The sequence below is a fragment of the Telmatherina bonti genome, assembly GCF_933228915.1.
Source record: "Telmatherina bonti genome assembly, chromosome: 7".
In the NCBI taxonomy this organism is placed as follows: domain Eukaryota; kingdom Metazoa; phylum Chordata; class Actinopteri; order Atheriniformes; family Telmatherinidae; genus Telmatherina; species Telmatherina bonti.
In genome coordinates this window covers 12,956,313-12,981,460 of record NC_136625.1, presented here as the reverse complement: position 1 = coordinate 12,981,460, position 25,148 = coordinate 12,956,313, and the positions used below count along the sequence as shown (strand labels likewise).

General features: G+C 37.7%; 1 protein-coding gene across 1 annotated transcript; it reads right to left on the bottom strand.

Moving 5' to 3' along the window:
• Positions 1-418: 418 nt before the first annotated feature.
• glis1a (GLIS family zinc finger 1a) lies at positions 419-24,894 on the bottom strand (the record flags this gene model as incomplete). The annotated part of the gene is made up of 5 exons (XM_079243714.1): positions 419-579; positions 2,265-2,391; positions 4,870-4,983; positions 10,283-10,444; positions 24,004-24,894. 5 exons carry the CDS (start codon positions 24,892-24,894, stop codon positions 419-421), a joined length of 1,455 nt encoding a protein of 484 aa, XP_079099840.1.
• Between the last annotated feature and the right edge of the window lie 254 nt (positions 24,895-25,148).

Here is a 25,148-nt window from a genome sequence, read left to right as displayed (position 1 = left end):
ATATGGCGTTGGCAGCAGTAATCCATACAGATAACATGAAACCCTGCCAGAGACCACAAAGAATAAGTGGGAAAACATGTTTTTTCTTCTTTTTTTTTAGGGATGGACTGGTGATTTAAGTTTGCCTTTGGGTACATAATTAAATTTCATTAACATGCTCTGCTTCCCGAGGAGCAACCTAACATTACAAACATGGAAGTGTTGAAATGGAAGAAATGGTTTTCTCATCTATAGTTTATCATATCGTGCAAAAAGGGCCAAAATCTGAGAGAGACTAATAAACTCCTACTTCTTTGTTGCTGTGCATGAGCAAGGTACTTAACCTTTTTTCAGCCTGTTATAAAATCTGTTAAATTTCCAGGGATGGATGTTTCAAAATAACATTAACAAACCTTTAAATGGCAGAATGGAGTTAAACTCACCCTTCCCTTATGCTCCCTGGGCTTGTTAATGAAGATATTGGACTATTGGCATCAAAGTTTCCCTCCAAGCCTGAATACCTGGAGGAGGTGTCTGCTGATGGAGGCAGAAACTCTGGGTTCCCCCTGTTGCAGGTGGTGGTGGTGTTTGAGTACAAACCTGAAAGGAAACCACAGACAGTGTCAGGTATTTTCTTTTGTTAATGGACTATCCATAAACCAAAGGATGTCAAAAGCAGCTCAGAAAATTTCAGTTTAGAGTCCATAATCTTGTATCTGAGATTGCAAGATTTAAGTAAAAAGCATCTGAGGGTTTGCAGCTCTTCCATAAGAATAACAGCTTCAAAGAAATATAACTTTATTTACATAACATTCAGAAATCTAATATGAATTTAGTCTTAATTTGGTCCCAAGTTGTGGAATAAGCTGCCCCTGTACATTAGACAGGCTGAATCGCTTCTTGTTTTTAAGTCTTGTCTGAAGACTCATTTTTTCTCTTTGGCGTTTTACTAATTTAAAGGGTTGTTTTACTATTAACAATGTGCTGATGCCCCAATTATGATGTAAATATGTATGTTTTATTGTTTCTTCTGTACAGCACTTTGGTCAACTTTGTTGTTTTTAACGGTGCTTTATAAATAAACTGGATTGGATTGGATTGGATTAACACAGTCTCTTGTGCCAATTTAGAAGGATTTGAAACAAAAAAGAAGTTTAAATGTGTTACTGTATTTTGATGTCAGCACAGTTAATGACGATTTACAGCTAGAAACCCAGTTTATGAAAAATATGTTGCTAATTCTATGTGACCAGTGGGCCATGACCGTCTCAATTTACAGTTTATGAAAACAGCAAGCCATAAATCTAAGAATCTGGAGCAGTCCTAAAATGTCTTAAATGAATATTTCAGGCTAGTTTGTCGTTATACAACAGAAACAAAATGTGTGCATGAAATTTTGGCTGTAAAAAAAGATATGTGAGCACAGGGATAGGAGAGAAGTAATGAGATGTGGAGCAAACGGTACAAAATGGTGAAGCATGCTTTCGCTTCCAGTGGAAATGGTTGGCAAGACTGTGTTCTTCCCATCAAGCTTTATAACCAGCTGTTTAGCCTTCATCAGCCAAGAGCTAAAAACTACTAAAAAGATCACTTTGCTGTTCATTTCAAACTGTTTTTATATGTCATTAGCAGGCCTTTCAACGGGTTTGAGTTCACAGCTGATGATGTTACCATAAACCCAACAAAAAGAACTCCATTTTAGTCAGAAAGGTTTCAGGCTAATAACATTTGTCCATTTTTAATAAGGACTGAGTCCTCTTGGGATACTTTGAGAATTAAACACTGACATGCTTGTTTCACCCTGAATAAACATAGAGCGGAGTTTGCCGTTTGAGGCTTTTCCCTCTAAGTCCTTTGGGTAAAACTGCAAGTAGTCTGAAGTAATAGACATGGACAGCTCTCCTGGACGCTCTTTCCTCTTCTTTGCCAACTGAGCCTCAGTGTACCTGACAGTTTCTTGATCCCAGTTCAGCCATTGAGAGGGGAAGAAAAAGAACTTGGCTAGAAAAACCTGTGTTGGAAAAGCTGAAGGACGGGAGGAACCGGGGCCAACTTGCCCACAGTCAGTGCCCGGTAATTGGACAAGGTAAACACTGGCATGATGAGCTATCATAGAAGGAATGAGGCGGCAGGGAGTGAAAAAGGAGCAAATGAGGCCACGGGAGAAAATGAAAGAGACAGCTTAACAGCCCAGGTGTTTGAGCAATTACCCCCTTTTCTTTGTTTTTTTACCAACTTCCTGGAGAGTAAACACAGACATTTGCTACTGTTTCATCTGCACATACCTGTGAAGTCATCTAAGGTTGGTAAAGGTGAGCTGTTTTCCTGGTGGGAAGATGCTGAACTGTGGAGATGCTGCCTCGCCAAGCAATCAGTCAAGATGGTTGATTCCAGAGCGGTGTGCAGTTTAGCCTGCCGGCAAGGCAAAACACTTGTTTATTAAGACTGAGCTGACAAATGCAGTTATGTAGCATGTTAAAGCTGCAGCCTCGATATTTTCATTGTGTGTTTTACTGTTTAAACTACATTTAAAAAGATTTTTTTTACCCTTTTGTTATAAAGAATAGATAAAAACTGAAAACACAGCTAGTTCTCTGCAGCCAAATTTTTCCAATAAATGATGCTTTCACCAGATGCCTGTTTCTTGTTTCGTCTTGCGATCCAGCATATTCACGTACAAAATCCAGAAATCGTGTTTGGCAATCTCATTCCGAAATGTTCAAACGAAGTTAAGGCAATATAATTTACTTTATTATCCACCATTAACAGAACATCCCTCAGGACTTTCCACAACAATTTATTGACAAAGGAAGCTTGCAGAGGGCACCCAAAGTTTGCCAAGAACTAAGTGCATGTAATCAACATGGAAGATTTGCCCAAACCAGTGTTTATTAAGATGCATGCTTCAATAACTGGGTCACATAAGCTTTAAGAAATATATAACCTTAAGGAGATTTTAAAGTGCATGTTTAATATTTCAAAGTCTTATTTAGCTCCACAGGGTGTGTTGGCCACGTCACAACTTACAAGCACATGTTGTTCTGTTTAAACCAACAAAGCATTTGAATACACACAAAATTCAAAGTCACTCACAGTCCATAGAAAACAAACAAGGCCCAGATAATGCAAAACAATAGACTCCCTATTCTGACTTCCAGGGAGAGAGTGTGATGCTTAGTTGTATTTCATCCGACTGAATAATAAACATGTTCACTTTTTCCTTCCTTTCTGCTCTCCATCTGCTTTTCTCAGAAACACAACATATAACCACCGATCTCTCAGGAGTCTCTCTTTTCTGAGTGAAAGTCTTAAAAAAAATTCTTTCTGGAACAACAGCTTTTTGAGCCTTGAGGTTTAAATAGAACAAAATGCACAGTCATCTCATTTGCCTATGAGCCAAATGTTGACTTCCATCAGACGAGAATCATGAAATCAGCAGAAGAGAAAACAAGTTTCTGCTTTGCGTTTCTCTTTCTCCTGTCATCATTATTACCGCTGATGTTTAGCTCAGGCGAAAGACCAGGACCAAAACAAACAGTCCCATTTGTTTATAAAATTACATTAAAATAAACAAACCCATTTTTTTCTATAAAGATCTGATTTCAATGAAGGTTTTGCTGAATATCTGTGGAGTTAGGTATTCAAGATGGTTCAATAATAACACGAATTGTCAACATCAGATTCTACACAGCTAATTATTTCAAGCTGGTATTTTTTCAGCTTGAGAAAACAACTTAACTTAACTTAAGATTTGGAGTGAGTCACCAATTGTTGCCTGCTGACAGTCATTACAGAGTTGCTTTTTTCAAGAAGAATGAAATACACAGAAATGTGTGTTGTAACTAAGAATCTGAAACCCTGCTGAGTTCATGCTTTTAGTAGATTTTTAGCAACTTTTATTCCAACATTATAGGGTAACAAAATAATTATAAAAGACTGTATTTTAAAATGGAAGTAGTAACGTGGTACCGAAGTGATCACTGACTTGTGGTTGCAAGGCACCCAAAGCATCTCTGACTCCAATTAAACTTTGATTCAAAACTATTTTTCTCCTGAAATGTTAAGAAAAAACTAACATTAAAACTGCCTATTAACACGTACACCTATTAAAAATATGTAGCTTTTTGTATATAAGTATTTTGGTTTTCAGCAAATGCAGTTTAAGGAAAAAATAAAACACATTTAGGAAAAAAGTAGACAAAGAAACAGTTTATATTATATTTAAAAGCTGTGCATCCTTGATTTTACTTCCGAGCTGTATGGAATTTGTTTACAAGGCAGCGGAAAGTGTGGCCAAGGTCATGCTGCACCAAACTAGTTTATATTTCATGTTTGTATTTAAATGTGCAGTCACTCCTCAGGCAGTATGCCTTATGAAGGTGACTGCAACAAAATCTTTAACTCTCACAACACCAAACCTACTGGCGTTAGTCGTCTTGGATGACCCTACTAACTGATTAAAGAATATATTAAGTTTTAGTTTACTTCGTTTTAGATCACTATGATGCCTGTATGGGATCTTAAACTGGGGCCACCATCTCTGCAGCAACTTGATGTCAACTATTCCACAAGCCTGTTTATCCTTCACGGATCTGAGTCAGGTTTGTCCCGTTGGGGACCGGAATCAGGTTTCCCATTGTGCATGTAAAGAGCCAAGTAAAGGAAACATCTTGTTGACCAAACACGCTTGAACATAAAAGAAGTTGCTGGTTTCACTACATTCCCATGATATTAAATGGGATGTTGGTGTCCTACTGGTTTAGGAAATTGTACCTTTGAGATCTGACTGATGACAGCTAAAGAATTTGCCGTTTTGTTTTTGATGTGGTGGCTCGTGGAGGTTACCACATTGCATTATTTAATGTACAAGAACGTTGGTTTTGTCTGTACCTTGATCTCCTTTTCCTGCAGGCCCTTCGCAGAATGAGCCTTGACGTGCTTTCGTAACGAGCTGGGATCAGTGTAACGCTTGGTGCATCCTGGGATCTGACAGGCATACGGCTTCTGTAAACGACAAAGATAGGTGGGAGAAAATTAAAATGAAATAGACAAAGAATGTTGAAACAAAGCTTCTTACAAAATGAACATTAAGATGGGATTTTTGAGAACTTCTCAACTGGTTTTCAAATTAAGGGAAAACTTGACAACAAAGCTTCTGGTATTTTCCTTTCGGACATAGAAGAGACTGAATGCTGTCTTTTATATATTATAAACATATACATGTCACATAATCTTCTCCATTTGGGATGGGTGGGAAATGTTTAAAGAAACTGTGAAACTTAACAACACATTGCACAATCACACATGTGCAATCACAAAGCCAGACATAGACTATGTTTACAATTCACAGTACAAATGCATCTACAATCTACACATAAACATTCAGGATAAAAATTTGAATTTGTTGATAAAGGCACAAACAGAGAAAGGAAGGACATGTAATCATGTCAACATGTTACATAAGAAGCTCCTCAGCTGAAAATGCAATAGATTTACCTTTCATCTGCAAGCTTAGAGAGTGGAAGAGAGAAGAATTCAGCCATTATTCACATGGGAACCTGTCAAAAAACAACCTGCAAGGGTGTATATTCATGTACTTTTGTGTGGTGAAGAAGGAGCTGAGCCCATTGGTTGATCTACGTTTCTCATTTATGGCCTTGAGCCGTGGTTAGTGACTCGAAAAACCAGATTGCGTACATAAGTGGCCAAAAGAGTTTCCTCCACAAGATGTCTGGGCTTCCGCTTTGAGACAGGTGGCGAGCTGTTCTGGACATGTCCCACTGGAAGAGATGGCCAGGGAAGAGTCAGGAAACATCTCTCAGATGTCTTGGGAACATAGTGGGATGATCTGGAAGATGTGGCCAGAAAAAGAGAAGACTGGACTTCCCTGATAGGTGCTGACCCCATAACCCGACCTTGGACAAAAAGAACATGGATGGATGGATGGATGGATGGATGGATGGATGGATAGGTCATTTAATTTGAGTCAGAGTGTTGAAGCACATAGCAACCTGCAGGACTTCAGCGTAAGAGGTCTGGATTTGTTGATCCCTACTATAGACTACGACTGGTGCTTGGATTCCAATGTCTTGATGGGTGGATGGATTAATGGAATTCAGCATTAATCTGGCATCAGGACGTCTCCCCATTGTTGGCCAGATCTGAGACATTTGAAACAGTTTCTGATGGATAAGATTACTATTGAGACCAGCTCCGGTCGACTGGAAATGAAAATGCACGTCAACTTAACACTTATCTGTGCAAAAATCTTTAAAATCCTTAAAGACATCAACCTAAAGGAAAAATTTTGCTGAATATAAAATGTTTTACCAAAAGAAAATATCAACCAAGCTTATTGAACTTAATTCTTTCATTATTTTGTTTGGTGACATTTTTATTTGATAACTCAGCAGAAAAACAACTAATAAAAGATGTAGTTTGATCTTCTAGTATTGGATTGAGATATTCCTAACAGTTACCCAAACACACTAGCGCTTTCCAACTGAAGTTTACCAGGATGAGACATTTTGTCCCAGATGGTCTGTGAATGAAGCACACAGGACAGGATATGATGCAAAAATAAAATGAAATCTCAGTGTTTGGTGTGCACCGTGCTGAAAATGACAAGGCGTCCTTCTCAACACTAACATTGACAGGCTTTGGTTTTACATCTGAACTTTATGTATTTTGACACATTAACATTACCAAAACGTGAGTGCAAAGTATTACAAGGCTGAGAGAAAAGACTAAGAAGATGCACGCAGGCTAGATGGTTATGATTTCTCCAAAAAGTGACTCACTTTTTATATTTTTTTAGATTCATTACCATCAAACTGGCAGGACGAATAGTCTGTACTTAAAGTTGTAATTATTTGTAGCTTCTCCAGAAGACATTTTCAGAGCTACAAACGTGTATAAAACTGCCTAAAAACAGAGAAATGAGCTCATTACATAGAACAAAATGCATCAAATGAATAAATCGCCCTGCAACGGACTGGCGAGCTGTCCAGGGTGTATCTTGTCTTTCGCCCTAAGACTGCTGGGATAGGCTGCAGCTTCCCTGCGACCCTTTGTTGGATTAAGCTGTCAGGATGATGAATGGATGAATATAAATTAATCTGTGAATGACAAATACTTTGTGTTATCATTAAGATGACAATAAATGCAAAGCATCTACTCAACACCACGCCTTGTTGTTACAGAAACTAGCCACCGCCATCCCAAAATCAACGGTGAAAAACAAATGTTGCAAAAAACAGATGAAAACCAGCTCTTGGTAAGAAATAAAAAACAAACTAAATCCCTCAAAAATCCATCCCTCAAAAGCTGCAAGTTTTTGCACTGGAATTTTCAGTAACGCTATGCATGCCATTTAATCAGACCTGAAAAACAAGTCTTAGCTGGCTGTTATATTATATTTAGTAAGTATTTACATTCTGCCAGTCCTCCAAAACGGCGCCAGATGTGTCTGATTCCTGATTTGTGACGCAACTGTGAAACCGCCATTAGCCGGTACGAAACCACAAAAGGGAGAAAATAACTTTCTACTTTTGTTGTAATAACAGCTGAATGCGACTTGCAGCCCCATCTCATCCGTGTAATAAGAGATCTGATTTGCTGGATTACTACTAAATCCTCATTGCTTGTCAGCAGGAGTAAAAATAACTTTGGGCTGCAGAATAAATCCACAGAGGGTATGCAGTTTTAAGTGTCCCAGCAAATTCAGGCTGTATATCAGGCAGAGAGGAAGGACGAGGGGAGCTGTTGCACTGTAAATTAAACCTAATATATTTGTGTGAATTCTGGACAAATGGATGCAACCTTTGAAGTATTACTATGTTAGACGCTATAAAACAGTCCAACAAAGCAGCATGTATTTTTACAGCTTTCCATTTCCATTTCAGTACTTTCAGAGGAAAATATTGTAATTTTTACTCCTTTATTTTTACTGAAAACATAAAGTAATGGGTCTGACTGACTTCTTCCTAAGCAATCAAAAAGGGCTGCTAGTTAAAAGTCACTGATCTTTAATCTGTAATGATGATTTGATATATCTGAATCAGAATCAGACATCTTGCGTGCCTCTTGCCTTTGTGTGGGAAGGGTCACACTGGCATGATCACCTTTTCCGGAACACGTTCCACTCTGCATGTTCTGCATGTGACACAGTCACCGAGTCGTCACGCCGTTTTATTCACTAACAGCAGCTAGTTTTCTCATTTCTGTTTGTTTCTCATTTATATTTAACTTTTTAGATTCATAGTTTAGTTACTATGATCTAAAGTTGGCTTGTATGTGTATGTATATGTGTTAATACTGGCAAGTGCGTATATGTTTGTACGTATGTATGTGTGTGTATGTGTGTGCATAGAGGTGTGTGTGTAAATGTATGTATGTGTATATGTATATGTGTACATATGTATATATTTGTGTATATATATATATATATTATGTGTGTATACGTGTGTGTATATGTATGTGTATGTATGCGTGTGTATGTGTGTGTATATGTATGTGTGTGCCTGTATGTGTGTATGTATACATCTGTAGGTTGTTTTCTTTCTTTTTGTTTTTGGGTTATTTTTTAGTTGTTGTTTTTTTCTCTCCCTTTTCTCTCCCTTTATCTCTTTCCCTTTTCTTATGAGGTGTTTCTTCTCCTTTCTCTTTCTGTCTTTTGTCTGTCCTCTCTGGTCCAGCAGTACAAACTCTACAATTCAAACAACAATACAAAATAAACATAGAAATAAAATAAAAATTCAGAAAGTCAAGGGGATCATTATATCTATAAAGCTTCCCTTGGCAGAGAAAATTTGCTCAGCAGAACACAGCATCCAGACCATCATTCTGCTTGCCTAAATGCTGGACAAGACAAAAAAAAAAAAAAAAAAAAAGAATCAGACATCTTTATTGTGATTATGCAAGGAACAATGATATTTTGTTCAGCAGCTTTTTGCTTCAGGCATACAGTAAGACACACTTAAGATACGTCTATATAAATAGAAGTAAAAATAAAATAGAATAAACAGGATAAAAGAATAAAAGCAACAGTGAAAAATCAAGTTTTTAAGGTGACCAGGAGACATATTGCATATATTGCAATATTAAAGTGCAGATATCTTATGAATAGGTAATAAATACTAAAAAGATTGTAACCATATATATCAACATATTCTGTGTAAAAGACATTTATTCTTTTAATGAATACAAAGATTGGACCATAAACCAGTTGACAGTGATTGTGTGGTTAGGCTACACCAGGGTTGCAGTTAGAGAGGCAAGCATGCACTACACCTACAGCTCCATTCCCGAGTCTTAAGCCATCCTTCAGTTCTTTAGATTTTACTTACAAGGCGCCAAAGTTCTTGTGATCTTTTAAAGTGCTTTTATGTTATAGTTCTCCAGATTTCCTGAAAGTCTTTCAAAGCTTTTATTTAAATATGGCTGCTTTTCCACACATGTTTAGTCATTAAACCTGACAGTTTTTGGAGGAATGTGTTTTTTTTTCTTTGTTTAACACACTTAGCATGAACCTGTAGATCAAACAAAAATGACAGATGATTTACAAAAAACTACTACCCAAATATCTTGACTTCTATCATGTGAATCCGAAATGAAAAAAATCTACATCTTTTGTTGAAAACAGGTTTGGCATATTCTGCTGAATTAGAATGCGTAACAAATGCAAACTCATGCTCTCACCATTGTACCTTTAAGATGGTCGTCTTCATACCAGAGAAGAAAATTAGATGTGATTTTTGCAAAGACATTTTTTGGGTAATATACCTACTTACGCCGCCAGCTCCTGTCATATCACAGTATCCAACATGAAAATCTAATTCTCGAAATGTTCCTGAGGTGCGCTCAGAGCCAAGCAAAACCGCTCTCTCCTTGCATGAGCTTTAAAATATCACGATCTCACAAACATGCTCCTCTTTTCATAAATGTTTTAATAATGATAAAAGAAATGTGTTAGATAAAACATGTTGTTTTAAATATTTGTAGGGAAGCTGACAGCTGTCTTTACTTGACTTTATATTATTTTGTATTTTACTGACATCTGAATGTAAACATTTTAAGTGAAATTTAGTTTTATGTTGCCACCTCCAGGTCAACCTGGAAGAGATTCGGAGCTTAAAGCGACCAATCTTTCTGAAATGCAGGACCTGAGCGAAGCATCTGGATCATCAGTTGATCCATTCACTGTTCACTGAAGTCTCATCAGGCTCTTGGTTAAAACATGTTTGTACATGTGTGATCTTGTGCTTTTTAAATGTAAAGAGCAGTCTGTCAGACGTGAACTGACCGTATCCAGGTGCGTGCGCTGGTGCTTGGCGCGGTCGCTGGAGTTGCTGAAGGCTTTGAGGCAGCCCGGGTGCTGACAGATGTACGGTTTTTCTCCTGTATGACTCCTGAGGTGGATCTTCAGGTTCTCCAGTCGCGAGAAGGCCTTAGAGCAGCCCTCAAACTATGAATGCAAAAAGTTGAGGAAGGAAGAAATAAATAAAACAAGTAAGTTTATGACATAATAACCATCTTCTCCCTTGACATTGGTGTTTGAAAACCAAGTTGTTTCTGTAATTAAAACTCAACATGTTGACATTTTCATGTGCAGCACATTCAGGGAAGTGGCTACATGTTACTTATGATGAAGATTTATCATATTTTAATCTTGTTGCTCCAAATCTGGCAATTTTCTGGAAAACTAAAAAAGAAAACTAAAAACCATCTGTTAGAAATAATTAGCATGAATCTACAGATCAGACATCTGGATACATTTTTTGTGTGTAGTGAACACAGCCATAATTAAATATTGGATTAATTTGAAGACCTTTAAACTAGCACTGCATTTAAAGAGACATGAGTCTGTCAGGAAATCATTTAATGGGTTCGGGAAATCTTCCAGAAATCAGTCTGCGAATACGGCTCAGTGTGACATCACAGATACAGGTGAAAGTTTGATCATGCAGAAAAAAAAAAACCAACTTTAACCATGATTCAGAAACTCTGCAGTCTTTATCGAGCCAAAACTCATTTAACCATTCAATGTCTCAAAACTGCAATAAGCGCCAAGCCAGATCTCTAGAGAGCTTAAACCTGTTACAACTTTCCACCATGAGATGTCAGACATGTAAACGTAGCATAACTGGTACGCGCTTATGAGGAAGTCGTGTTTCAAAGACGCCATGCGGAGCAGATGAGGAGGCTCTTATAGTCAGGGTTAGGGTTAGGATTGGGTTAGGATGGATTGCAGAGAAAGCAGCAACATGCTAAAATGCTTTTCCCTGCTCATAAAGTTCTTTCTCAGCTATTTGGGAAATATTTGCCTCCTGCATTGGTCATCTAGCAACAGTGACGGTGATGACTCTGTTAGAAATCATGGTGCTTCCATCCACAATAATAATGTAACTGAAGCAGCACATATAGGGATGACATCTAAAGCTTTATCTAGCTGAGGTTGAGGAGGCAGAATTTTAATAGGAGAGTCTTTGGACGTGGTCAACGGTGACCATCAGACAGTTTTCATAAGACAACAGCGTATTTTAGAAACAAAGATTTGATAAATACTAAACCTACTAAATATATATGGCAATAGTTGATTGCGAAAGTTTTGTAATCTAATACGATAAGCATCCTGCGGTGTTACCATCCAGTGGTGTGATGAGATGGGATGTATTAGTGACTATGAAAGTGAAAAGTTGCACATCTAGAATTGTCACTGCTGAAATGTTCCAATTTTAGAGGAACACATGATGCCAATCAAATTATGTATTTTTGAGGGAATGACCTGCAAAGTTGTGCAACACACTGGTAAACCAAATCCAAGATCTATTATAGGACTGCTTCAGTAATGGTCGTGGACTGACCAGCAGCTGAGACCATTTCACCAACTGAAAACAGAAAGAAAACCCAAGACTGCTGAGCAGAAAGAATCAGATTTCAGACTAGACTAGACAAAAGTCTGCTGGCTAGCAGAGAGATGCTACGTGATGATAAACATGGACCTGCTTCTATGTTTTTACTAGTGTGTTGATGAGCTAATGGAGTTCTTTATAGAAATGTCTGATATTATGTTCATATCGACATTAGACGATATCGACATTATAATGCAACATCAGAAATTATAAGTATCGACTTTTACTTTTTTAAACGAACAGAGGTCACACAACAAGGCCATATTATATGTAAAACTTCAGCAAAGTCTCCTATAACTCAAAATGACAAAATATAATAGATGTCATGTATAGTTTTCGAGATATTTTTGTTTGTTTGGCAAAACTTGCTCCAAAAATATTGGTATCGGCTGATATTGTTTCAGAAATTAGGTGCTAGACAAAATTCACATATTGGACATCTGTAAAAAAGTCAATATCAAACATCCCTACTTCTTTAAGCAGTAAAGTGTCTTACTTTTAACATTTGAAATGTTTTTAATGTTCTATTGTAAACAAAATATCCATTTATGAGACTTGGAAATAGTTTGTCTTCAGTATTTATTCATCTTCAACACAGTCCCCTTATATGAAATCAAAACAAAACAGGAAAGAAAGAAGTATGATTAAACCATCAGAACTTTAATCCCTCAAATGAAATCACATATCCCTTTGTATTTTTTTATTAACATGTAATAAAATGTTTTTCTCACATCAGAGCTGAGTGACATTTAAGACAGATTAATTAAAGAGGAAATAAAGAATCATAAAATGTAGGTAAATGCCTTTTCCCATGAACAAACTGCAATAAAACTGCACACACACACACACACACACACACACACACACACACACACACACACACACACACACACGGTCAGGTGTGGTGTGGTTGTGAATAAGTGTTTCTGTTGGACAGAAGCCTGACAAGATGCTAATATCAGCATCAGCAGTTTTCACACACTGTAAGCCATAAACAGCAGAAAGTCTGTCAAAATCATTTTTAGATCTAAATTATTACAAATTATCCGTCTGTCACATCTGAGCTTCATGCCAAAGGTTTAACTTCAGTATCTTTAGGAAGCAAAACAACTGCAAGGCAAGTTTTTTCTTTATAGATGTTGTAAATAAACAGTGTAATATTACAATTTTTAATATCCACAAAATGAAATGTTTATATTTATTTGGAATAGATAGCTGTTTGTTATAGGAAAATATTTTTTTTAACTATAATTTAACAGAGTTCCTTCAGGCAGATTTAAAAAAAAAAAAAAAGAAACTTCTCAACATGTCTTGGAAATTAGTGCTAAACAACATTCTAATGTTATTTTAACAGTCTGGAGAGAAACTTTCATCCCTTTTAAACTGTTTTTCTTCCTTATATTTATTCTGTCCTTTATTAGGTCTCACTAATGAGTCTGTAAATGTCACTCACCTCATTTAGTTTCACAAGTCTGTAAATAAAAAAATATCCCACTACATCATGATGATGGACTAAATCTCATTTTAAAACCAACCCTGTATAAAAATACAGCCCAGAGAGTGAAATATACAAACAGATGGAGTTCTGTGATACTTTTAAATGTAATTACTTGCAGCTATTTCCCCTTTTTTAAAACCAAGCTGTTTAAAAAAAACTTTAACTTTGTATTTAAAATCTTAACATTAAAGAAAAAAAACACGTTCTGGCTATAATACTGCCAAAAAACAAAACAAAACAGTATTTCATGCTTTTAATATCATTAAATAAATTGAAAACATCAAACCTAATGACATGTAAGATGATCTGATAATGCTTTCTAATGTTTCTACGCTGTGTGCTTCTCAGTTTCCACTAATTTGCATCTTTATTTTCTAAACACACCAAGATGTAACATCTGCCCATTAATGACTTATAAATATAATGAACAATAGAATTTTGTCAAACTTCAATACAGACACTTAAATGATGCATTCATGCATGAATTACTGTTAAAAACAACGTGGCTGATATTTACCTTGTTTCAGCTCCAAGCAAGGTGCAGCTCAGTGTGGGGGACTAAGATATTCAAAGGTCAATAAATAAGCATTAGTGTATTTCTAGAAAACCTTTGTAAATAGATGTGTATTCAGCTATGAATTAGTACACATCTGAAGCTCCTTTGAGTATATTAAACAGCAGAATATTTATACTGACAGGACAATATCATAAAACGGTAAACCGTTATAAATGACTAATTAATAATAATAATAAATGTTTAAAAACTTGGGAGTCAATTTCTGTGCTTATGTGCACCTGCAGGATGGTAGCCCTCAAGGGCCAGAGTATTACAACATTCAGTAAATAAATAACACAATATTTCCCTGTTTTATAGACTCTGTATTTTGACTTTGGACATCTGTCATCATCATCCAGGCAACATGTGGCGTCTCTCTTCCCACTCCATACTTTATGGTTTACATTGTCCATTCAGATTGTGAATAAGTTTGGGCACTAAATATATATACATATATATATGTATATATATGTATATATATATACACACACATACTGTAGATCTACTAGTTTTCAGGGTGATAACTTGTGTTCTATCTGTACGGCATTCAATTTAGGTGCAGGTGTTCAGACATCTTCTGCTATAACGTGTCTGAAAAATGCTAAGATACCATAAGTGGACTTCACTGCCTTGACCACCTCGTTAGGTTCAGGCATGTAACTGAGTTTTAACAGTTTGGGTTCAATATCTCCTCCGGTTATTGTAATAGGTTCCAAGTCTTCTCTTGTGCACTGAAGAAAAGATAATCTATAATTTTTTATTTTTTTTTTTTAAAGAAGCAAATTCCATGTTGTGAGCATATTAGGATTTAGGTATAAAAACAATTTGTCTATATTTAAAGACAGTTTGGGTGAAAAATCAAGCTTTACTACGCTGAGTGTGAAAAACAGATTGTTATTGTTCCAGTTATAGATGTAAATCTTGTTTCACAATTTATTAATGACTCACCTCTTTAGTATTCCATGCATCTCCATGTGTTGTATCTTCAAACATGATATATTTCCACCCAGTTACTTTTTGATTTACCCATTATGACCTGCAGACACATGTCACATTAACATTTTAAAGACATTTTAAGAAAATCTAAGATCTGCATGAACAGCTGTTAAAGTGTGAAATACATTTTTCACACATAATAATTTACTTGTGCAGATTAAGTGCTATTCATTTCTATTTGCTTCTTGAAAATTTGTTTTTAATTTTCTTCATTTTTATTTTTTATTGGTCCTTGGGTGGAATGACTCACTAAGGTCTACTGAAGTGGCAAAGGTGCACAGTGCATTCATGCGTATAGTAGAAAAAGGTTTCTGATGAGGTCAACATTGTAGTGGCAACTTTGCATGAAAGAGTTGATCAATGCATGCAGGTTGATTCGGCTGAATTAGCTTTTTTTCAGTGCTTTTCAAAAATAGTGATTCATAGCAGTGCTGTGCATACATTATGTTACATAAAAATAAATCCCCACTAACGTCCACCACTCACTGTCTTTTACCTTCAGTTCGGCCAGTAGAATACAGAAATTGTTGTTTTTGTCATTTTTTCTTGTAATTTCTTTTTTTGTAATAAGAGCTCATATTGATGATCCATATGATAAATACTCAGAGATTTCTACACTTAAAACAAGAAAGTAGATCCATTTCAACTACAGTTGCCAAAGATTTGGTGCAAAGTTTAACCACTGCAATATTCTTGCTGTTTAATCAGGGTAGAGGTTACAGGCTGAAAACAGGTATTATGTAACATCATTTGGGGTTGTTGTCATGGGGACTGCCCTGGTCTGGGTGGCTGTGGGGGTCCAGCCTGGTATACCTGTGGCTGTGAAGTGGACCCTTGCCCACCCTGGCCTGAGTAGTTACCATGGTGATGCCATCTATGGCCGCGGGTGGGCTGAGTTGTGATATGAATGGATTCCCAAGATATTATTTCCTCACAGCTGCATCAAGGCAGATATTTTCATCCTGTTGATGTTTATTGTTGTGATATACTCTGTTGTATGAAGGTTTTTTACATGTATAAATTGTTTTTATAATTCTTTCCTTCCTTTCCAATAACCTTCCTTTCTAAAAAAAACAAAAGAAAAGCTTTTTATGGCTAATTTCTTTATTTTATTGTTAAGTGCTCTTGATGCTGATGCTGTTTTTATTTTGCTGTTTATTTATTACTGTTTTTGTCCTGCTCATTGTAGCACTTTAAGATTTGATTTCAAAAGTGAAGTGCGTTATAAATTGCATTTATTATAATTAATCATTAATAAAGCACTTTGTGTTGCCTTGTGCATAAAATGTATTTTAGGAATAAAATTTCATTAGATTTCATTTTAATAATAATAAGCACATTAAATATTCAGTTTTTGTATGGCATATTTTACTCAGTGTGTGTGTCTCAGTAGGTTGAATTTTAGTTAATAAAAACCCAGAAAGTGCCACATATCTTCATTTAAAACACTTGCTGCTGATCTGTATCTTCATCTAAATATTAAGTAAGATCTGCATAGCAGTAGAGCAATACAAGGAAACTCATTATGTTTTATATTTCCTGATGTTGCTGATCAATGAAAATGCAACTTTAATTTAAACTAAAGCACAGTATCAAACATGATCATATACTATCATTTTGTAGGCTGCAGTTCCAGTTATTTTCTGATGCCTAGCAACGATGTATAATACAACACCAATTAGTAATAATAAACTAGGAGAAACAGTCAAATTTCCTCATTTTTTGAGCTAAGATCGTTTGATTTTAGGAAATTTACTTGAACAATTTCTGATTATCTGTCTTTAATTAGTCTTTTTTGGCCAACACAACTTTGTGTCTCAGGGATGTTGTTGCTATTTTTCCAACTATAGAGCTCTACTGCAAGGCACGTAGTCCTGTCATAAACAGAAAATTTCAATTTTCCCCCTCTTCCTCTTTCTGAATGTCACAGAAACCCTATGAATTATAACTAAACCACAGTGGATTTAAAAACACTTTGGAGACTGTGTTTACAGCATGAAAAACACCTGCCAACATTACGAGCTGGTAAATAAAGCTGAATTCATTAACAAACACTGACCACATTCATATGAAATAGTCCTTTTCCATTGCAGCACCAGAACTGACTTCATTCACATATTCAGGTCTTAGTACTTTATGAAAATGAAATGACATTGCTGAAGTAATTTGAGTGTGACCAATGACTAATTTTTGTGTGTCGATGTTGATTTAATATTAGTCTGTTTGAGGGCGACTTTACACTGGAATACATTTATGAGCTGGCAGCTGAGAAGGATACTATAATGAAGTAATTCAGCTATAGGCGACGTGTGTCCCTGACTAAAAACCTCTGAATGAATTATTAATCAGAGTTGTGGGTTGATGACAGTTGAATATAACAGAGAGCTACTCAGTTTCAGGGACGGGAATTTGGCTCCATGCAGAAGGTCATCGTGGGACAGTTGCGAAGAGTTGAGCTTTAGAGAATGACTGATGACAGAGGTGATGGAGAGCAATGTGCCTTTGTTAACTTAAAGGAAACAGCTATGATGGTTAATACAGAAACATCACAGTTTCTTTTCTCAGATGTCATGAAAGTCGTCTGCACCTCTCAAATACAGCCTGGAATTTTCTATAAAACAGTTTTTCAGACAGGCTGAAGATGTTTCCATTGACGGTGGGAACAGTTATTTTATTTTGGAAAAGTACTTTTTTTTTACAGTCATTTAACATTACTGCAGTCATTGAATGACATGAACGTTACTGTAGCCTCCCTGCTAAAAATGCTAAAAACACAATGGCTCATTGGTCTGATGTTCATCAAGCGTCACCAGCAGCAATGTGACCAAACATATTGTGGGCTTTAGCCTCATAAAGCCAAATGTATCATATTTGATGCTTACAGTTTCTAAGACATTTTCCATCACTTTATGGTGGAAACTTTGCACAAAACCTTGTTGTGCCAACAGCCTGGTAATGACGTTACCTACTCTCAGATGCTCTGAATTACAAGACAACTGGAATGAACCAAACTTCATGTCCTTAAACGGAAATACTCATAGATTTCTTTTGTTTAAACTAATAAATATGGCTCATAGGTGTTCTGTAAGATGAGGATTAGAAAAAAACATGCTACATACAGGCTCTTCTGCCTACGAGCAGCAAGACCGTAAAATCCTTTTCCACTAGTCTTTTAACGGTGTGTCCAGACCAAACGCTCGACGCTGGTCACTAAACTGACACTTTAGTGTCTGATACCCAAAACGCTCCCAACGCTTCTGCCGCGTCTGCTGCTTGTCTGGAGCAAGCAGCAAATGCGGCGGAAAAGAGAGGAGGGAAAGGCGGAGCTTTTCTTCCGGTCAGTCTGAATGATGGCGGATTCAGTAGAGATATAGCATGGTTTTATTTAATAATAAAGCTAGAGGACGTTGTCGTAGGGCAGTAATACTCAGTGTTAATGCAACAAGAGCCGCACTCAGCAGAGAGCCGCCACCCCCCCACAAACAAAGCGTTGCTAGGCAACGTATCCTGCTACGTTGCCAAATCAGTAACATTCAGCTTTTTAGCAAGGAATGGTTATCCTAAATATTGCACAGAGTAATGGCATCTCAGCCCTGTGTCTGGGTTCACCGCAGGAATCCTCCGGGAGCTGCGAACTGGTCGCTCTGATTGGTTGACACCCCGCATCAAAAACTTGACGCCCCCTTGCCGCGCCTCCACATAGACTTTACATGGAAACCTGCTGCTCTTGACGCTCAAAAGTTGTTTGGTCTGAACACACCGTTAGTCTGCATTTGTAGGATGGAGGGATGGTTGGACGGAGCAGATAAACAATGTTCTCTTAAAATAAACATTTAACTCCTCAACACCCAAATTTGGGCTGCATGGCGGCATAGTGGTCAGCACCGGCCTCACAGCAAGAAGGTTGCTGGTTTGATCCTCGGCTTGGGGGGAGGCCTTTCGGTGTGGAGTATGCATGTTCTCCCCGTGTATGCGTGGGTTCTCTCCTGGTACTCTGACTTCCTCCCACTGTCCAAATGCCCATAGGAGTTAGTGTGAGTGGAGTGTGTCTCTTTGTGGCGGCCCTGGCGATCTGTCCAGGGTGTACCCTGTCTTTAACCCAAAGACTGCTGGGATAGGCTCCAGCTTCCCCACGAGCCTTAATTGGACTAAGTGATTCAAATAAAAAATGAATGAACACCTAAATTTATTCCAATTATTTAAAAACAAAGTAAATATATGAAAAAGGGGGCAGGGGGCAATTAAAAGACAAAAGCTATAATCAATCAATTAAAAACAATTATAAACAACATATAAAAAAAATTAACTGGATGAAAATTAATAGTTTTCATTTTCTGTAGGTTTCTAGCAAGTTTGCAACACAAGGCATCAAGGGGTTAAGAGATCAAGACCAAGTACGACAACAATATCTTATTAAGGTTGGGTCAATTTTAGACAGTTAACTTTACTCCTGCTGAGTCTGAAAACAAAATGACTACAGTGAAATACTTTCTAGTTCCTTAATGGATGTTTATTTGCTGGTGGCCATGTAAACACATGTTATGGTGAAACTTTGTCTTGTCTTCACTGGCTTCAGGCTTTTGCATCACATGTTTGGAGTTGCAAATGAAAGTTACTTAACTATGGTTGGAAAAGGATTGTGGGTTAGGGGTAAAGCATTTGCTTTTATAACACAGCCATCGCTTTTATAGACACTTTTATCCTTCAAAAGCTCTCGTGACCAAAAGAGGCCACTAATTCTTTGAACATAAGTAAAAACTGGTTCTCTTCCTGGTTGCAAGAGATGATTACTGAGTTACTATGTTAGTTTTAAAGTGGACGTTTTAAAGTGTACATGTCAAACCAAGTACAGAGATATGTTGGAAAGCCATCTTATTTATTGTAAACTGATGATAGCCAAAGCTGCCATGATGCTGCTACCAGGTTATGAATAACCAATTTTAAGCTATCAAAATTAATAACTTGTGGCTAAAACTGATTTTTTAGAGCTATGAGTAACCAGATAAGAGGGAGAGTTGAAAACAATCTCTAAAACTGATTGGATCATGTTACCAGTCCACACTGATCTAGCAGAACTGCTGACTTGTGGCAGATTTTTGCACTTTGGCATCGCCTAACAACATATAATTCTGCATCCCTATTGCATCCTGTCTCTTCTCTGAGCTCTTTTTTCAGTGAGTAAAAGTAAAGCCAATCTAACTCTTGGTTTATCTCTCACTATGTCACTTTCTCTCTTCTTCTCCCCTTATTTCTGATAATCTCACATTTGGTTTCTTTAGCGTGCATCCGAAATGGCCAGTGTGTTCCTATCCAGCATGATAAATATGCAGCTCCAGGCCGGAAAGTGAGATTGTAAAGGGGGGTTTCTCACCCCCAGAGTGCTGCAGGATAACATGCATCATGTGACATCAAAATGATTCAGGAAGCCAGAACAGTATTTGTCAAAGTGAAAAAGATATCATCAGCAGATTTCTTGCTTTTCAATATTTTACATATACTTTCACTTATTGATTCATTCATTTATTCAACGCAACCCTGTTTCTTTCTCTGCATGCTTGAGTGAGGCAAACATGTTACAAGAATAGAGTTTCTGATCATCCCGATTTATAATCAATATAATACGCTGCATAAGCAGGTGAATGCCAAACTAAGTAAAACCTCTAAATGTCCCATTTTAAAGAAATGCAAAGTTGGAAAAAAGGAGATGATGAGATTTGTTTGGACTGTCTGTTCCCAGTGTTGATAGTTTGATTCCAACATATAAATATCTCCACGTGTGAAGTGAATGAAAAGCCTTCTTAAGTTACTGCTAAGTGGAGAAAAACAATCTTTTGACAGAAACTTTTAACTTGGACTCAATTAAGTTACAAAACACTTGGATCCTGACAGATGACTTCATTTAGACCTTGGGCTTTGAGTTTAACCTAATCTGATCTGCTCTCAGTTTTGTTGCCAAAAAAAAACAAAGTATGACCTGAAAGTGTGAAGAAAACAGAGAAATATATCTGCCACTACAAGCTTTATGTAAACCTTGATACTGACCTTCATCAGAAGTCTTAAATTGTAATTAATAAGATAAAACTTAAAGCTTAAATTTAGATTCAAAGAGAAATAAATTTAAGAAAATTTTAGAAAATACAAAACAATCTAAATTAGATTTAGTTTTTTTTTTTTTTTTATGTAAAAATATGTTTTAGAAAGTTTTTCAGAAAATTAAATAAAAACCATTTCAGTGATTCAACTTCTTCCCTTTATTGTAAATGATAAATTTCCTCTCATATATACCAGTAGCTAGCACTGTGATCTCACAGGAAGAAGGTCGCTGCTTCGAGCCTCGGCGGGGGAGTTTCGAACGGTAGTTTCTCTATACTTTTTGTGTGGAGTTTGCATGTTCTCCCTGTGTATGCATGGGTTCTCTCCGAGTACTCCAGCATTTTCCTACCGTCCAAAGACATCCATGTTAGGTTATTGACATGATGAACCAAAAGCCACATGATGGTGGTAGATTGAAAGGTTACTTTAAGTCAGGGATGTCCAAAGTCGGCCCCCAAGGGCTGCTGTCCTGCAGGCTTTCAGTGTGTCTCTGCTTCAACACACCTGAATCAAATTAAATGGTTCCAACAGCCTATGACGTTTTACACAATGACTCATTGATGTATGTCAGGTGTGTTGTATCAGGGAAAGTCTGCAGGATTGTGACCCTTGAGGACTGAAGTCAGATACCCTCCCTGAGCCGGGTTCTCCCGCAGGTTTTCTTCCTGTTAAAGGCGAGTTTTTCCTTCCCACTGTCGCCGCGTGCATGCTCAGGATGGGGGATTGGATCGAAGTCATGACTTGATGCAATCAGTTGGATTCTATTATAGGATGTGTATGAAGTGGCTCAAAATGATGTGTATGTTGATTTGTGTATGTAAAGTGCCCTGTGACAACATTGTTGTGAAGTGGCGCTATACAAATAAAGTTGAATTGAATTGAATACTCCTGCTCTAAATTGTCCCTATAAGTGACTGTAAATGTGCATTGCTGTTTGTCTCTCCGTGTTGGCTGTGTGATGAACTGGTGATCTGTCCAGGCTGTACCCTGCCTCTTGCCCAGTGTATGCTGGGATAGGCTCCAGTTTTCCACCACCCTAAATGGGACGGATAAGAAAATGAATGGATGGATTTATCAATAGCTCTATTTTCAACTCATAATAGTTGCGTGTCTTGAAAATATTGCTGTATGCATGATCTTGGCTTCAAAAGTGAAGGCATCGGTCAAATATGGTCAGATATTGTTAACTTTAAGGCCTTTGCTTTTCTTTCATCTAAAAAAACCCAGATGTAGTCACTGACTGCTATCGATAAACACCCACCAGGCTCTGTGGTTAAGAAACACTGATATCCATTCATTTTTTCTGTCCTTCCAAACAGTTCACAGCAACAATGGAAAGACACCAACACAAATAAACGTTTCTACTTCAGCCTAATCAAAACTGTAATTATTGTAATTTGGGGAGTAAATAATATCCCTATGAAGGTGAGTCAGTCACACTGAAGTAACTGAACCTTTAACAACAGTTCATGTTTTAGCTGCAATGCAAAGATTGTGTTTATGTTTTGGTTTTCCAAATGTGACAGAATTAGATGATGTCCCCTGAAAAACACAACCCAATGGTCACAAAGAGGTTTATATCAGAGGAGAAATTAACTCAGTTCAGGATTTTAAAAAAAACTAAACTTGGGCTTTTAAAATAATTAAAATCACAGTAGTTTTGTATTTGTTTGTCCTGAATAGAAACTTTGTTGTGTAGACTTTAAATGAGCCCCCACTATATCCATTTTTTTTTTTTTACTTATAATCTTTACTTTCATTGTGTGTGGTCTTATGTGAAGCACTTTGGTTAACTGTGTTTGTGCTTCATAAGCACTTTTAAAGAAAGAATGAAAGGATTCCCTGAATGCATTTGAAACCTTGGTGTTTTATTGTCTAACAACAAAGAGTAGGCCTATAATATTGTTTTACACCCCCACCATAACAGCAAATTAGTTTAAAGACACTATATAAGACATATTCTAAGTTAAATAACTTATATTCTCAAGCCATGTAGAGTACTTATATCATTCTGGTCTGCATTTCCCCCCTGTCATTCAGAAATACTTACTGGCACATAAAAACAGATTTTATTTTCGTTTTCATTTTTTGCCCGAGTTGTTTTTGGCAAACAGTTGCCTTTGCAAGACTACAGCTGAGATGTATTAGCTGTGAATCCTACTGAAATTGCAGCCTGAAGCATTATCAACTCCAAATCTTCATCTGAGAACAAGACTGTACAAAGGGGAAAAAACTAACACTGAAAATATGTGATTATGTGTAGCTCTAAAATAAGGCTTTAAAACCAGTTATAGTGGACAGGACCACTACACTTGAACAACTTTGAGATGTACTGATCAGTGATGTTTCCCATATTTCAGTTTGACAGCTAACATAAACTTTTATTTAAAACAACAACAAAAAAAAAGCGTGTGGTTAAAGTTTAGCGTGAAGATCATAACCCATCGCTCCTTGTCTTTGTTTTCTCAGTTTAAAACTGGAATGATGAGAGAAACTCAGACCTGGAGTCTGAAGGTGGTTGCTGATGTGGTGGAGTGGCTGAAGAAGCATGTAGCATGAAAGGCAGATGGCATGTCATGTTGCAGGGCAGAAGCAGCAAGTACGAGGCAGAGTGTAAGACACGAACTTGAACCGACCACCCAGATGGGATAGGTATGTTATATACGTGGCAGGAAGAGTGTGAAGCAAATCACACAGGAGGCAGCAAAACAGCTCAAGTTGTCTATCTGAACAAGCTTGTAGGCACTGCTCCACATCCTTCTTTTTTATACTTTGTTATGATTATAATACATATCAATAACGTATTATAAGCTAACGTGATCTTGCACATGTTACCAATGTTCAGTAAACCTTGTAGATGTTTTACAGGTCTGCAGGGACATTTAGTGTGTCAGTTTTGTCATCTACCGCTGTGCAATAAAAAAAATAGCATTTATTACAGCTGATCCAACAATAATCAACAGACTCACCATGCATTTATTGGGTTTTTCTCCCGAATGGACCCTCATGTGGATGAGCAGCTTGTAGCGAGCGTTGAAGGGTTTGTGTTGACGGATGCAGCCGGTCCAGAAACATGCAAACTCTTCTCCTTTGCGCTGGTCGATGTGCTCCTTCTCGATGTGCCTGACCAGCTCCTCCTGGCTGCTGTAGATGGCGCTGCAGTCGATCCAGTGACACGACTGCTCCTGCTGGTCCAGGGTGGGGTCCTGCCCTGCAGGTGTGTTGAGCCCGGGGGAGTGAATGGGAGGCCGGGTAACGTCCTGATCAATGTAACCCTGAAGAGACTGGCCAATGTGGAGCAGATCCCCCTGATGTTGGTTCATCTGATATGGTTCCCTTTTACATGGTAAGAAATCATCTACAGGCTCTTGTTTTATGGAGCGATACTCATCCTGTAGGCTGTGATGTTGCTGAGAGACTCTGTTGTGGTTATTAGAAAAAGACAAGCAAGGAGTAAGACTCAAAGATGAAGACGAAGAGGTAAGGGAGAAAGGTTGAGAGGGAAAAGATGGAGATGTGGCGCAGCTGGGTAGCATGTAGGGAATGGGAAGGGAGGGCTGAGGATAGGAGCTGAACCTCTGGGTGCTTTTTTTGGGTTCTGTTTGAGCTTTGGCTGCAAAGTTCTCCACAGTCTTTTCCACAAGGGGTCCAGCTGTCTTACAGTTGAGCAGGGAGGTGAGGTCACATCTCAGCGAGGACAGGGACAGAGGGGTCCTGGAAAGGCAGCAAAAGCCTCCCGATGGCTGGCAGAAGCCACCAGGAGACAGCGGCGCCTGTAGATCCTCAGCATTCTCAAACACACTCCCAAAACCAGGAAGAGTCAGCTGCACATCTGAAGGCCCAAGGTCAGGGGGCCACATCCCGGCCCCCACTACCACTAAGAGATTTCACTGTTGGTGATTCTGTTGGAACGACTCTAGGAAGCCATTGGAGATAAAACAGTCCACAGCATCTGTTAAGACTCCCAACTAATCTGAATAGATGGACGAGGAGCTGCTGGCATCTTCTGCAGGTATAATTCTCTGTCATTTCTTCCAAAGTGCTGCATGGTCAGTACTCATTCGAACACTGTAGGAAACAGAAACCAAACCAAAGTCAGCCATCCGAAAAGTGA